At 37.9% G+C, this 12367-nt stretch overlaps 1 protein-coding gene across 2 annotated transcripts in view; it reads right to left on the reverse strand.

Annotated features, from left to right (window-relative positions):
* Positions 1–349: 349 nt before the first annotated feature.
* The window catches only part of LOC132813898 (protein disulfide-isomerase TMX3-like), a 143231-nt gene continuing 131213 nt past the window's right edge, over positions 350–12367 (reverse strand). For both annotated transcript variants that reach the window (XM_060823293.1, XM_060823287.1), the window contains one exon: positions 350–3724. In XM_060823293.1, the coding sequence (XP_060679276.1) occupies positions 3437–3724 (288 nt within the window). In that variant the 3' untranslated portion in view covers positions 350–3436. The remainder of the gene's footprint in view (positions 3725–12367) is intronic.

Here is a 12367-nt window from a genome sequence, read left to right on the forward strand (position 1 = left end):
TAAAAATGTGGAACCTTGTTTTTTTTTCTCCATGTAGAGGGACATTCTTAAAGTTGGGCATTGTGGTTTACAGTGCCTCCGCAGGAACTGTAACAAAATCTTAAACTGTATGAAGATAATTTCACCATTCTCTCCTCTTGCCATCGATTAATCAGTTCAAAAGTTGTGAATTACAGTATACTAGTAGGATTTAAAAATAATGAATTTTTAACAATGCTTTGTCAGGTTCATTCTGAATAGGCAGATAGAAAAGTTTAGTACAACAAAGTTTACTAAAAATCAAGCAAAAATACCAAGAAATGATTTTCTCAACTTTATTTATAGAAAACAAACTATTATTGCCCATAAAACAAAGCTAAATGTATACTCCAGCATAATGAAATGAGTTAGTACATCAGTAAGTGGTTTTGACAACAAACTTGCAATAGTAACCTCTGTACTATAAAAAGTGGAATTAAAGTTACTTATTACCATTTTACTCAAACTTATTCTAGATTTAGGATTTCCATCAGGACTAACTCTAGATTGAAGTTGATAGGAAGTTATTCTAAAATTTGATGTGAGGTTTTCTATTTTCCAGGATCATTGCCAGTGATCAGATCATTTACTTGATATAAGGAGGATAGGCAGTACCTTTTAATTCCAAATTCGGTTGATTTGTTCCAAATCAGTCATAGATAACTGGAATCTTCCATTTTGAATTTAAGGTAATTTATAGGCCATCTATATTGCAGAAATGCATAATAGGCAATCTTTGTCAAGATAAAATTAAAGAAATGAAGATCCATTTACTGAAAAAGGCTTGAAATGGACAGAGGCATGATTGTCATTCAGTTTTTTTTTTGGCCTATATTCAGTATTCCCCTTTATACAAATGCGAGAGTAACAATGAAATATACTTCTATGTTATAATGGAATTTATAATGAAACCTATCCCACTTAGAGGCACATTATTCTTCAAAGAGTTGTTTTATCTTTTCACTGCTCTATTCAGTAATTTTAACACCAATAGTTATGTTATATAAAATACATAAATTAAAACTTGTGCCATTCTTAAGATGTTGTTATATTGTTTTTTGATACACTGAAACAAAACTAAGCTTTCACATTGGTCAATATGCCCTTCATATATTATATATCAAGGACCAAGTACTTACATTAATCACATTCTGCCTTTATTTCGTCATTATAAACAAATCTTTCTTTTGGAAGTTTCTATAAGCTATGTATTTATTATAAGTGCAGTTCAGCAGCTAGCAAAACAAACTGGTTTCTGCATTACAGGGTGCGTATACTTAAATGTTATGACTTTTTGAGAAAGATAGGATTTATCCTAGAGATACCATTTTCTCTTTCTCAGCCTTCATGCTAAAAATACCATTCCATTCTCCCAGAAATTCTCCACTCTCTCACCCAAATTTCCATTTCTTATGTGCAAACCAGGCAGCTATTGAAATAAGAGGGTATTGCAGTATAGCTCAATCGTATTCTCACCTCAGCAGTAGTAACAAAGAGTGAGAAACATTGTTGATTTCTACCTCTAGCTTATCAATACAGAAGGACAGTGGTTTTTCTACTACATACTGAAGTTGAGATGGCTAACTAAACACGGTGCAAGAAACAAAGGGTGCCATTTTCTGGTCCCAATATGATGTCATGTAGCACATTTATCTAATAGACCAAAGAAGCCCAAAGGTCCATATTTGTATAACTTGCTTAATTTGCAGTATCCCTATATGGCAGTAAACAGATAAGATCACAAGTTGTGCATTAATTGGATATGCTACTGTTGAAATCAGTGGTTTGTGGTAATAACTGGTTTAGATAAACTGTTGCTGATTTAAACACTAGGTGCAAAGAGCTTTAACAGTGTCATTTAGATCTTAAAGCAACATATTTAACATTATCTTAAGGAAATGCTTTAATTCTGTAGCTGCATTGACTTAGTTGGTTCTATCTCCACCATACAGATGCTGCTGAAAAATCTACTTCTGTTTTGCATTGGAGCTTCAGCCTCATAGAAACGAATTTAGTTTGTACTATGATACTTTGCTTAGAGGTGTCTTAAAAATATGTATGGAGTGACTTTTAGATGTCGCTTGTACAAGGTAGAGTTTAGACCCTAAGCGATGCTGTACCTTGGACATCTGACTTTAAGGAGGTGGTGTTGACATCTCTGCCGATATAAGGTAAGTGCCTATCTTTTGGGGAGCCTGTAGAGTTGTTTACAATAACTGTACATCTTATAATTAACTACCAGTATTAAGATACAGCGTTCATGGGGAGTTATTCTATATGCGTTAAATTTGAATACAAGTAACATGGCTAGATAAAAACAAAAAAACCTGGTTATAGTTTTAAGAAGAGTGAAACAGCTATTTGAGTTTAAACTAAAATATTAGCATTTTCCCCTGATCTATTATTAGTGAGTTCTTCAGTAGCGGTTCACTTCCTATAATAAATTGAAGCTTCAGCCGCTGCAGCAGCAGCCTTTGGGTTATATTTCTTTAGGTGTCAATATTTTCCTAGATTTATTGCAAAGCTATAATAATAAAATTTGATTTAAAATTTATAATTGTCAAAAACAAAATTACAAAATAATCACATCTTGGTTTTCATTCTTTGTTCACATAGTGAGAATATGGATACCGGATTAATTCCTTTGGTAGTAAAATGAATAATGTAAAAGATGAACTTGAGGGAACCATTCATTTTACATTCAAGAAAACCTGGTATGAATTTTTCCAAATCCTCCGAAGTCTCTAATTCCAGTTATAATTAAAAGCAAATAGCAACCATGGAAAAGTATCAATTATACCCGAAAGATTACTAAGTAGTCTGCACCTTCTAACACAGTGATGCATTTCCTATTTACAAAAACAGCCAAACACCCAGAATGACCAGGCATAATGACTTTCACTAGCAGTTTTCATTTTATTGACAGATAGGAAGAATGGAGTGTTGAAATGGTGGAATAATGCACAAAAAACAAAAGCTGCTCATAATGTGAACTCTTTTCCCACAACCTCTAAAACCATCATTTTTATTTTAAAAAAACAATGGAACTCTTACACTTGCCACAATTTTTTTCTACACAAGATCTTGTGTAAGATATCATCTCACCTTTCTGCACAATCGTATTTTTACTCATCTTCATCCTTGGATATTATGCCCAGATAAAATTCCATCACCACCTTTAAGCTATTCAGGCAGTTAAAAAGTTCCATTGTGACTCTCCGCAGCGAAGGAACAAAATTTAATTTACATGATTATTCAAACTCGTTTAGTTCAGATGTCTTTGAATGGAACATCAATCAAACTGTGGAAGACAAAAAAAAACTTGCATCATCTTTCCAACAGTGTTCACTGATGTTAAAATGTAATATATACTCAACCATTTAGAAATCCTAAAGGAAACTCAGCATTTAAGCACGCATTAATCCCTTTTCTTTTCTACCATGCTTTTCTCTTCCATGTCTTCATCTTTGTGCTCTTTAGAACTTTCTTTATCTCCATCTTTATGATGATCATCATTGTTTTCCTCCCTTTCATCATCACTAGCTTCTGCATCTCCCTGTTCGATGGCTTCATTCTGAAGCAGTTCTCCTTCTTCTGGTTCATATTCCCCATCGGCTGTCCAGATTCCGTAACACATGATGCTGATAACACCCAAAGGGAGACCAAAAAGAAAGCAACCCAGTAGAGGAGAAGTCTTAAAAACAGACTAAAACAAAGCATAAGAGAATACAAAGAGATCAATTTCTTTAACCATCACACATGAAAAACAATAGCAAAACCATTTTAATGAATAGTACTTAACACGTTCTAAGATAATCACTGAAATCAAACATTGTTTTCTTGGTCGTGTAAACCTGTTACGTATTAGTTTTACACCATCAAGAATTGTCATGGAGTCATAGAGCTGTACAGCACGGAAACTGACCCTTCTGCCCAACTCATGCATGCCGACCAGATATCCTAAATTAGTCTAGTCCCATCTGCCAGCATTTGGCCCATATCCCTCTAAAGCCTTCGTATTCACGTATCTATCCAGATGCCTTATAAATGTTGTAATTGTACCATCCTCAATCACTTCCTCTGGCAGCTCATTCCATACAGGTACCACCTTCTGCATGTAAAAGTTGCCCCTTAGGTCCCTTTTGTATCTTTCCTCTCTCACCTTAAAAACTTATGCACTCTAGTTTTGGACTCTCCTACCTTGGGAAAAAAAAAGATCTTAACTATTCACCCTATCCATGCTCCTCATGATTTTATATACCTCCCCTAAGATCCCCCTCAGCCTCTGACAGTGCAGGGAGAAAAGCCCTACCTTATTCAACCTCTCCCTGTAGCTCAAAACCTCTAACCCCTGCAACATCCTTGTAAATGTCTTCTTTCAAGTTTAACAACATCTTTCTTACAGCAGGCAAACCAGAATTGAAAAAAGTATTCCAAAAGTGGCCTAACCAATGTCCTGTACAGCTTTAACATGACATTCCAACCCCTATACTCAATGCACAGACTAATAAAAGCAAGTGTACCAAACATCATCTTTACTACTCATTTTACTAGTGACTCCACCTTCAAGGAATTATGAATCTGCACCCCATGATCTCTTTGTTTGGCAACACTCCCCAGGACCTTACCATTAAGTGTACAAGTTCTGCCCTGATTGGCCTTTCCAAAATGCAGCACCTCAAATTTATCTAAGTTAAATTCCATTTGCCACTCTTCAGTCCTTCAGCCCATCTGATCAAGGTCTGTTTTAGTCTGAGATAACATTCTTCACTGTCCACTACATCACCAATTTTGGTATCATCTGCAAACATATTAATTATTTCTCTTATATTCATATCTAAATCATTTATATAAATGACAAAAAGCAATGGATTCAGCACTGATTCTTGAGGCACATTAATGGCCACAGGCCTCCTGTTTGAAAACAACCCTCCTCCATCACCAGCCTCTGTCTCCTACTTTCTAAGCCAATTTTATATCCAAATGGCTAGCTCTCTCTGGAGTCTATGTGATCTAATTTTGTTAACCAGTCGACCATGCAGAACTGTGTCAAAGGCCTTGCTGAAATCTATACAGACAACGCCCATCGCTCTGCCTTTATAGATCTTCTTTGTCACTTCTTAAAAAACTCAAGTTAGTGAGCCCCAACCTTCCCCCAGAAAGCCATGTCGACGATCCCTAATCGGTCCTTTCTTCCAAATAAATCCTGTCCCTCAGAGTCCCCTCCAACAACTTACCCACCACAGATGTCAGGCTCACTGGCCCATAGTTCCTGGCTTTTCCTTACCACCTGTCTTAAATGGCATCACATTATTCACCCCCCCAATCTTCTGACACCTCACCTGTGGGTTTTGCTGATACAAATATCTGAGCAAGGGATCAGCAATCACTTCCCCCACTTCTCACAAACATCTGGGACGGATGTAATCAGGCCCCGGGATTTATCCACTTTTATGCATTTTAAGATTTCCTGCACTTGGTCCTCTGTAATATGGACACTTTTCAATACATCACTATATATTTCTCCAAGTACACCAGTTTCCATATCCTTCTTCACAGTAAATACTAAGAAATATTCATTCAATATCTCACATCTTCTGCACAGACAGCCTTCTTAATTTTAATTCTTTCCCTAGTTATTCTTTTGTCTTTAACGTATTTGTAGAATCTCGTTGGATTCTCCTTAACCCTATTTGCTAAAGCTATCTCATGTCCTCTTAATATACTCAATGTCTTTATATTCTTAGAGAGATTCACATGATTCCAGCTGTCTATACCTGCCATTTGCCTCCTTTTTCTTGACCAGAACCTCAATTTCTCTAGTAATCTAGCCTACACTAACCAGCCTTACCCTTCACATTAACAGGAACATACTGCCTCCAGAATCTTGTTACCTCATTTTTGAAAGTCTCTCACTTTCTGATTGCCCCAATCAACTTTCAAAAGTTGACTAAGTTTTGCCCAGTACCATCATATTGACCTCACCTCCATTTCAAACTTTAAGTTTTAGACTCAATCTATCCTTTTCAATAACTATTTTAAAACTAATATAATTACAATCCTTAGTCCCAAAGTGCTCCCCCACTGACAACTCAGTCACTAGTCCTGCCTTATTTCCCAAGATAAGGTCAGACTTTGCACCTTCTCTAGTAGATACGTCCAGATACTGAAGAAAATTTTTTCAAATACACTTAAAATTCCTCTCCATCCAAGCACTTAACACAATGGTAGTCCCAGTCTACATTTGGAAAATTAAAATCCCCTACCATTACAAACCAACCATTCTTAAAAACATCTAAGATCTTATTCCAAATTTTCTTCTCAATGTCCTATTGATCATTGCCTTATTTCTCAGTTCTGCCCAAGTAATTTCACTGGATGTACTCCCAGTAATACCCTTCCTATGTACAGCCTTAATGTTGTCTCTAATGTTGTACCAAAAATGCCACTCTCCCTCCTCTCTTTCCTTCCCAAAGCTGCCAGTCATACCCTCCCCTGTGCTACATATTCTGTAATAGCTATGATATCCCATGTTCTGGATTAGTGGTGCTGGAAGAGCACAGCAGTTCAGGCAGCATCCGAGGAGCAGTAAAATCGACGTTTCAGGCAAAAGCCCTTCATCAGGAATAAAGGCAGAGAGCCTGAAGGGTGGAGATATCCCATGTCCGCAGCCATACCCTGAGTTCATCTGCCTTACCTGTCAGGCACCATGCATCAAAACAAATGTAGATTAATTCATCAGTCTATTGTCCTTGATAGAATCACATGATATTTTTGTTTAACCTAACAGATGTGTATTCATTTTGTTTTAGAATTTTTTCTGCCTTTCTTAACTCACAGTCGGACCTTTGTTTTAGCTTATTGTCAGAGAAAAAACTGAGTTTCAAATGATTTTGAGAGGTTGCTCACTAGCATTGACTGAATAAAATCTTGGTGTCATACAGAATTAACCAATAGAGATTTCTGTTAGTTACTTTTAGCTACTGGAGATTTCCTACACAATTCTCCCTCTACTTCAAGCAACAATAGTTTTCAACAATTAAAACATTTTACTTCAAATTAAAAAACAAAGGGGGATACACGCAGCAAGTACTTCACGCAGAGGGTGATGGGCATTTGGAACGCGTTGCCAGCAGAGGTGATAGAGACAGGCACGGTAGATTCATTTAAGTTGCATCTGGATAAATGCAGGAGTAGGTGGGGGAGTACAGGGATACAGATGCTTAGGAATTGACCAACTGGTTTAGACATTACATTTTGATTGGCTCAGGCTTGGAGGGCTGAAGGGCCTGTTCCTGGGCTGTAAAATTTTCTTTGTTCTTTGTGTATACAATCAAACAAAACTTATTGTAGATATTAAAAAAAAACAAAATTCTCCAAATGTGTTGACAAACTCAAGGCTAAATTATTGCTAACCATAGTTTTTTTTATTATTCACTCATGAGATGTGGATGTCACTGACTGCCCAGCATTTACTGCCTACCATTAGTTACCTTTGAGAAGGTGGTGATAGTGAACCGCCTTCTTGAACCCCTGCAGTCCATATGCTATAGACAGAACCACAATACTGTTCGGGAAGAATTCCAGTATTTTGGCCCAGTAACAAGAACCGTAATGTATTTACAAGTCAGGATGGGGAGTAGCTTGCAGGGGAACTTGCAGATGGTGGTGTTCACATGTATCTGCTACCCATGTCCTTCCAGATGAAAGTGATCCTGAGTTTGGAAGATGCTATCTAAGGTGAATTCCTGCAGTGCATCTTGCAGACAGATGGTGGTGGAGTGTTTTGCCAATCAAGTAGGGTGCTTTGGATGGTTCTCAAGTGTTGTTGGAGCAGTACTCATCCAGGCAAGTGAGGAGCATTAAATCACACTCCTGACTTATGCACTGCAGCTGATACACAGGCTTTGGAGAATAAGGTGAATTACTTGCTGGCTTCTAACCTGCTCTTGTATCCCGATATTTGTTTGGTCAATGATAACCCCCAGCATGGTGATAGTGGGGGATTATGTAATGGTAACACCAATTCAATGTCAAGGGACTGTAGTTAGATTGTGTTCTATTGGAGATGACTGCTGCCTGGCATTTGTGTGGCACAAATGTTACTTGCTACTTTTCAGCCTAAGCCTGGATATTGTTCAGGTTTGGTTTCATTTGAACATGGACTGCTTCAGTATGAGATATCTTAAACAGGTGGACATTCCCCATAATACTTCAGTTTACATGCTTACAGTGTTCTCTCAATGGTGGAAGATAGCTATACCAATACTCACCCTGAGCAGAAGAAGTGACAAAGGCAGAGAATTAGATTTCCATCAGCAGATGGACTTGTGCAGGTGGCAGTGTTGCAAAGCTGTAAATAGGTAATCTTTGTAACATATAGAAGAGTACACAGAGCTAGTAACTCAACTTACTAGCTCTGGAACACCTTGGAAGCAGAGATCCCAAATAGTTTGGTTTCAACCTTGGACAGTAGCAGGGGAGGTGATAGAATTTGTGATGAGCAAATGAGGCTATGCCTATGTGTAATTGTGAGGGAGACACGGCTCATCCATTATAGAATTTCTAACAAACAGATTGACAGCGCAGAGAAAGTGCTGGTCAAAATTAAGTGGGGGACAAGTGGCTTGTGTGTAGTCAGGGCAAATGTAGAAAGCTGAGCTCCTACTTGTGAATGAAGCTATCAGGCAGCACCACATGGAGGTGGATGAGTTAGGATCAGGGACTCATCCTGTGCAGAACTCTGGAAGCAAAACTGTGCGAGTGGAAAGGAGTATGAGAAGGAATTTCTGGAAATGCCATGACTCCAAATGGAGAAGCACAAAGAGTAATTGTGTGAACCTGAAGGAGGGTGTTGGTCATTCAGTCTCTTCAGCCTGCTCCAATATTCAACTAGAACATGGCTGATCTTCTACATCAGCACTATTTTCCTGCAATGTTCCCATATCCCTTGATATCTTTAACATCTAGAAATCCATCAATCTCTGTCTTGAACATACTCTCTGCCTGAGCCACCATAGTCACCTGGGGTAAAGATTTAGAAATATTCACCACCCTGAGTGAAAAAAATTCCTTTTCACCTTAGTCCAAAATGGCCTGCCAATATTTTGAGACAATGTCCCTGGTTCTAGACCCCTCACCTCCAGGGGAAAGACTGATTAAGAAGAATAAGAAGGGGTGTCTATCATTTTCATACAGAATGTTATTTGTGATTTTGGTTTGGGGGCGGGGGGGTGGGGTGGAGTGGACTTCACATGCAGGTTTGCAGAGAAGATCAGTGTGCATTTGACAGATGACATAAATTCTGTAGAAGTTGGAGAGGTAAAGCACATTTAAGTTGGGTTAGTGGTTCACCAGCTGAAAGGGATTGTATCAATATCTTGAGGGAGTAGTTCAGACGGCGTTTTAAAAAAAGAAAGGTCAATGCCTGAAAGGAAGGAATGTCAGTTAGCACTGGTATTGGACAAGGTACTTGGCTGTTCAGAAGTTTAGTGGCAATATGCACAGGTCAAAAGTGTCTTGGACAAGATGAGGTAGAAAAGAGGATGTTCAGAAAATCGTAGCTTCAAGGGTTAGGGAAAGAGGTCTGGAGGCGTTTGGACTGATGGCAAGAGCTGATCAAAGGACTTCAATGTTGCAGACAATACCATTCAGAAGTTTTTTAACAAATGTTCTTGGGAACAATTGTGGAGGATACAGGGGAGGGTTGGTCTTTAAGCATGTTATTGAGAATGGAGGAAAAACTAGGTGATTTTGGCAGAGGAGAACAAGGCCCACTAGTGCGAATTGTGGTCCAGAGATGGACAGTAAATCAGTTGTCTTCCAAGTGTCTTATTTTTGTAGGGAAGGGTTGGCATACTTTAAAACATACTTGCTTTTGAATTTTATACTCCAAAGTTCATAGAGGTATGGGTTTATTTTAAACTGAAGAAAATGTTTTGCAAATCTGCAAAACTGTGATTCTTTTAAGAATACAATCCTTATATTATTGTGCAAAGGTTGGAATCATGACTTTGCTTCCTTTACTTATTTGTCTCCAATTCAAAGGCAAATCAACATGTGCTGGTTGGATGAAGATAAATACTGATTAAGAAAATCCTTTCAGGCTTAGACTTTAGGGGAGGCCTTTTGGGTTCAGCAGGCACATTTTAATGGCTGAATAAGCTGAACTGGAAGGTCAAAGTCTACAAAGTGTCTCATGGCAATGTCCATCGCTGATGGCAAGATGACTTCTACTCATGCCTTATTTCCAGGACTGACTCCTCTTTTGGACCAGTCATTGATAATAGGATATCCCTTCCTTAAGGAATAGGTTTTGGCATGCAAAACAATAGTTCAGTATGTATTTACATTTAAGAACAATGCTATGTACTTCTGATCAACTTTAATAAGATTGTTTGGCACAACCAATATAGAAAATTATTTTTAAACAATTACTAATTCACCACCTAAAGCATCGAAAATAACTGTGCAGACAAATGACTAGCATTTTACCAATAGCATTTAAGTGCAGCTTGGTGCAAATTTTAATAATCCTGTAATGTATAGTGGTTAGCTATTTCCCACCAGTTAACTTAAGATTATATTTTGATTCCTTTCAGTGATTTCCTATACAGGTGTAATCTTCAGTTATGATATCTTCACAAATTGAACAACATGGCCTGAATAAAACAAATAGTGACGTTTGAAACAATTTTGCACAACTGAGGAGAAAGAAAATGAAATTTAAACTTCATCCTAAATTGCTTAACCATCCAAATTAGGATATCTGTAAGGAGGACAGCTGCCTCCCCAAAATTGGATATTGTCAGTTTAGAATGCTAATTTAAACATCTGTATTTGTTTGTGTGTGGGCAAGTTGCAAATTTACATGCAAAGTATGCTGTTGTAAGTGATATCTGGGAGAAACTTATAGATGAAAAGTGATGACTTTTGTCCTTGATCTATTGTGTAGATGCATCAGATCTTGTACTTGCAGCACAAGTTCACTTGACTAGTTTAAGCAACAGTAGTTTCTATTGCCATCCCAATCAACAACTATTTTGAATAGAGATGCCCAAAGGTTTGTCACATTTATACATTACCATTCATAAATCCCACTTCCCAAGTGTCATCAGAAGGATGTGTTTTTTGGAGGTAATTTCTTTAAATTGCAAAAGTCATCATAGATCCTTTGCAAACATAAGAAAAAAGGGCAAAGTTGAGCATATGGCTTCTCAAGGCTGCTTTGCTATTCAATATGAACATAGCTAAATTGCTTGTGTTTTGAATTTCACATCCTTTCTACCACTGACTAAACCTTTGATTTTCTTTCCAAATGGGAATTTATCTACATCAGCCTTAAAAATATTTAGCGACTCCATCGTCACTACTTTGCAGTAATAAATTCCAAGATTGAATAGTCTTCAGAAACAATTCTCTTCTCTGTACTAAAAGTGAAACCCTAACTTTAGACCAATTGTCTTAGTTCTGGAATGACCCACAAGAGGAAATATCCTTTCCACATTCACCTTGTCTATTCAGGATCTTGTAAACCTCATTCAAGTCAATCCTTACTCCTCTTGTAATAGAGTCAGAGGTCTACAGCATGGAAACAGGCCCTTTGGCTCAACTTGCCCATGCCGCTCAGTGTTCACAATTAAACTAGTACCATTTTGCCTGCATTTGGTCAATATCCCTCCATACCCATCCCATCCATATACCCGTCTAAATTTATTTTTAAATGATGAAATTGTATTTGCTGCCCAGAGGTAGTGGTGGAAACCTGATCCAGACACTCACGACGCTCTATGTGAAAAAATTTGCCCCTCTGTACCCTTTTGTATCTCTCCCCTCTCACCTTAAACCAACGTGCTCTAGTTTTAGATTCCCTCCAGGGAAAAGCTCTTGGCTACCTACTTATCTATGCCTTTCATTATTTTATAGACCTTTACAAAGTCACCCCTAGTCTCCTATGCTCCAGAGAAAGAAGTCCCAACCCATCCAACCTCATCTTCTAACTCAAACTTTTCAGCCCAAGTAGCATCCTAGTAAATCTTTTCTGCACTCTTTTCCAGTTTAATAATATCCTTTCTACAGTAGGTGACCAGAACTGTTTGCAGCCATCTAAATGTGGCCTCACCAATATCTTGTACAGCTCTCCAGTAGACACAAAACCAATCTACCCTCCTAGGCATCCTGTTCATTCCGGGTATGAATCTGGTAAATCTCTTGGTATGAATTTAGTACATTTCAGTGCAGGCTGTTCTGTTCTTTATTCCATCTGCAGTGCCTCCGTGGCATCCTCCATAATTAGCACGACGACAGTGAAACAAATTCTGGTAGACAACCTTAATGGAGTGGAAACTGT

The sequence above is a fragment of the Hemiscyllium ocellatum genome, chromosome 4 (assembly GCF_020745735.1).
Source record: "Hemiscyllium ocellatum isolate sHemOce1 chromosome 4, sHemOce1.pat.X.cur, whole genome shotgun sequence".
NCBI classification, from domain to species: domain Eukaryota; kingdom Metazoa; phylum Chordata; class Chondrichthyes; order Orectolobiformes; family Hemiscylliidae; genus Hemiscyllium; species Hemiscyllium ocellatum.